The following is a 1,596-nucleotide window of genomic DNA, read 5'->3' on the forward strand; positions in this document are numbered from 1 at the left end:
ACGGGACGGTGTCGGCAGAGGGAACGGCCTACCTTGCCCAGAAAGGTCCACTGTCTTTCGGTGTCCCGTCTTCCCGTCAAAGAGCTCCATGGTGTATTTGCCTTTGTCCTGCGGCGTCGGCTCATTGATCTGCAGCCAGATCTGCTCCCCGGTGACACCCGTCTTCACGCGGTCTGTGAACCTGAGCTGGGTGTCGCTGCGAAACACAACACACGGTTACCCTGCATGCAGCAGTCGCGCTCGCCCGGTCACTGAGCACCTCCACTGTCACTAAGGGACTGCCACCGGGCTGTGGTGGGCCACCACAGCCTGCAACTGTGAAGGCAAATTCCTGCTCAAGCTGTGGGCCAGCTGGGCAGAACTGGCGTGGCAGTCGTTCCCTGCTGGAGGTCTCACTCTCCTCAGCGCTTGCACAGCGGTGCCGAGTCTTAGCCCGCGGCCTGGGCCGCAGAGGGGTGACACCAGCCGAACGGGCAGCTCCCTGGAGGGCACTCCACAGCCCACAGAGGGTCACGCTCTCCTTTCAGCAGGGGGTTATTCCTGCTTGGGCAAAACAGGACTGCGCAGGGCTGCACCCGCAGCACGCCACGCTTCTGTCCAGATGGTTGGAATGTTCTCTGGTGCCCTGCTCTGCTTTGGCATTTACTGCCAGACGTGCTTTGACGTCAGTAGACCCTCTTCCACAAAAACCAGCAACTTCTCAGCTTCTGAGCTAAGCAGTTCATTGTCTGGATTAGGCAAAAGGTATTTGTCAAATAAGCTACCGATTTTCTTCTTATCTTTGAACTGAGAACTTTGAATATACTGGAGGGACAAAACATTTTTTTCTAGATTAATCTGATGTGCTTCAAGATGTTTCTAAAAATAAATAGAGAGTAGTAAATAGAGAGAGAGAAAAAGAGGGACATTAAAGAGCGGGGGGGGAAACCAGAATGCTTCACATTCACTTAGAATTCTGAAATACTTGGGACTCCTGGTGCCACCAGGTCAGAAAGGGTGCCAAGAACCAGGAGCAGCTCCCAGTGCTGTCGTGTCTCTGCCAGGGCTGCTGGCGAGCACCGGTGTCAGTAACGGCAGCTAGGCTGCGGCAGCACGCCCTGGGTGTCCTGTGCCTCCCCTCCCCTCTGTGAGGGTTACTGTGAGATCCGCAGTTCACGTGCCACCCCAGAGACTAACCACCACCATGGCCCCACGGCGCCACGGCCCCAGGGAGTGAACCAGCCTGGATGGACTAGCAGATTGGGGGTGACCTCAGATGTTCACTTCTCGGGGTTTCCCGGTGCGTGCTGTGCACTGGCTGAGAGGGCAAAGCTGTCTCCTGGGTGCGGGTGTGCAGCTCCCATTGATTTTGCGGGCAGATAAACATTCCAATTCCTTTTAGCGATCTCGGTTCTGTCTGTCTTGGGCAGGTTCGGGCACTCCTGGGAGGTGCTGTCTGGATTTCACTGCCCCAGGCACACACTGGAACTTGCTTTGCCTCCTCCACATGAACGCAAGCGTTTGTCCCAGTTCCCGTGAGCTGGGGCTTCTTGACAGCACCGCTCCAGGCCGGCTATCTCTGAGCCGGCGGTGCTGGCCCCTGGGACAGATTGTCGG

The 1,596-nt window shown here is 56.8% G+C and overlaps 1 protein-coding gene across 1 annotated transcript in view; it reads right to left on the bottom strand.

Annotated features, from left to right (window-relative positions):
• Nucleotides 1-32: 32 nt before the first annotated feature.
• MYOM1 (myomesin 1) overlaps nt 33-1,596 on the bottom strand; it is a gene marked incomplete at its 3' end in the record, with an annotated part of 44,489 nt that continues 42,925 nt past the window's right edge. The window contains exon 32 of the mRNA XM_010132507.1: nt 33-196. Within this exon, the coding sequence (XP_010130809.1) occupies nt 33-196 (164 nt within the window). The remainder of the gene's footprint in view (nt 197-1,596) is intronic.

This window comes from Buceros rhinoceros, unplaced genomic scaffold (assembly GCF_000710305.1).
Source record: "Buceros rhinoceros silvestris isolate BGI_N320 unplaced genomic scaffold, ASM71030v1 scaffold17873, whole genome shotgun sequence".
NCBI classification, from domain to species: domain Eukaryota; kingdom Metazoa; phylum Chordata; class Aves; order Bucerotiformes; family Bucerotidae; genus Buceros; species Buceros rhinoceros.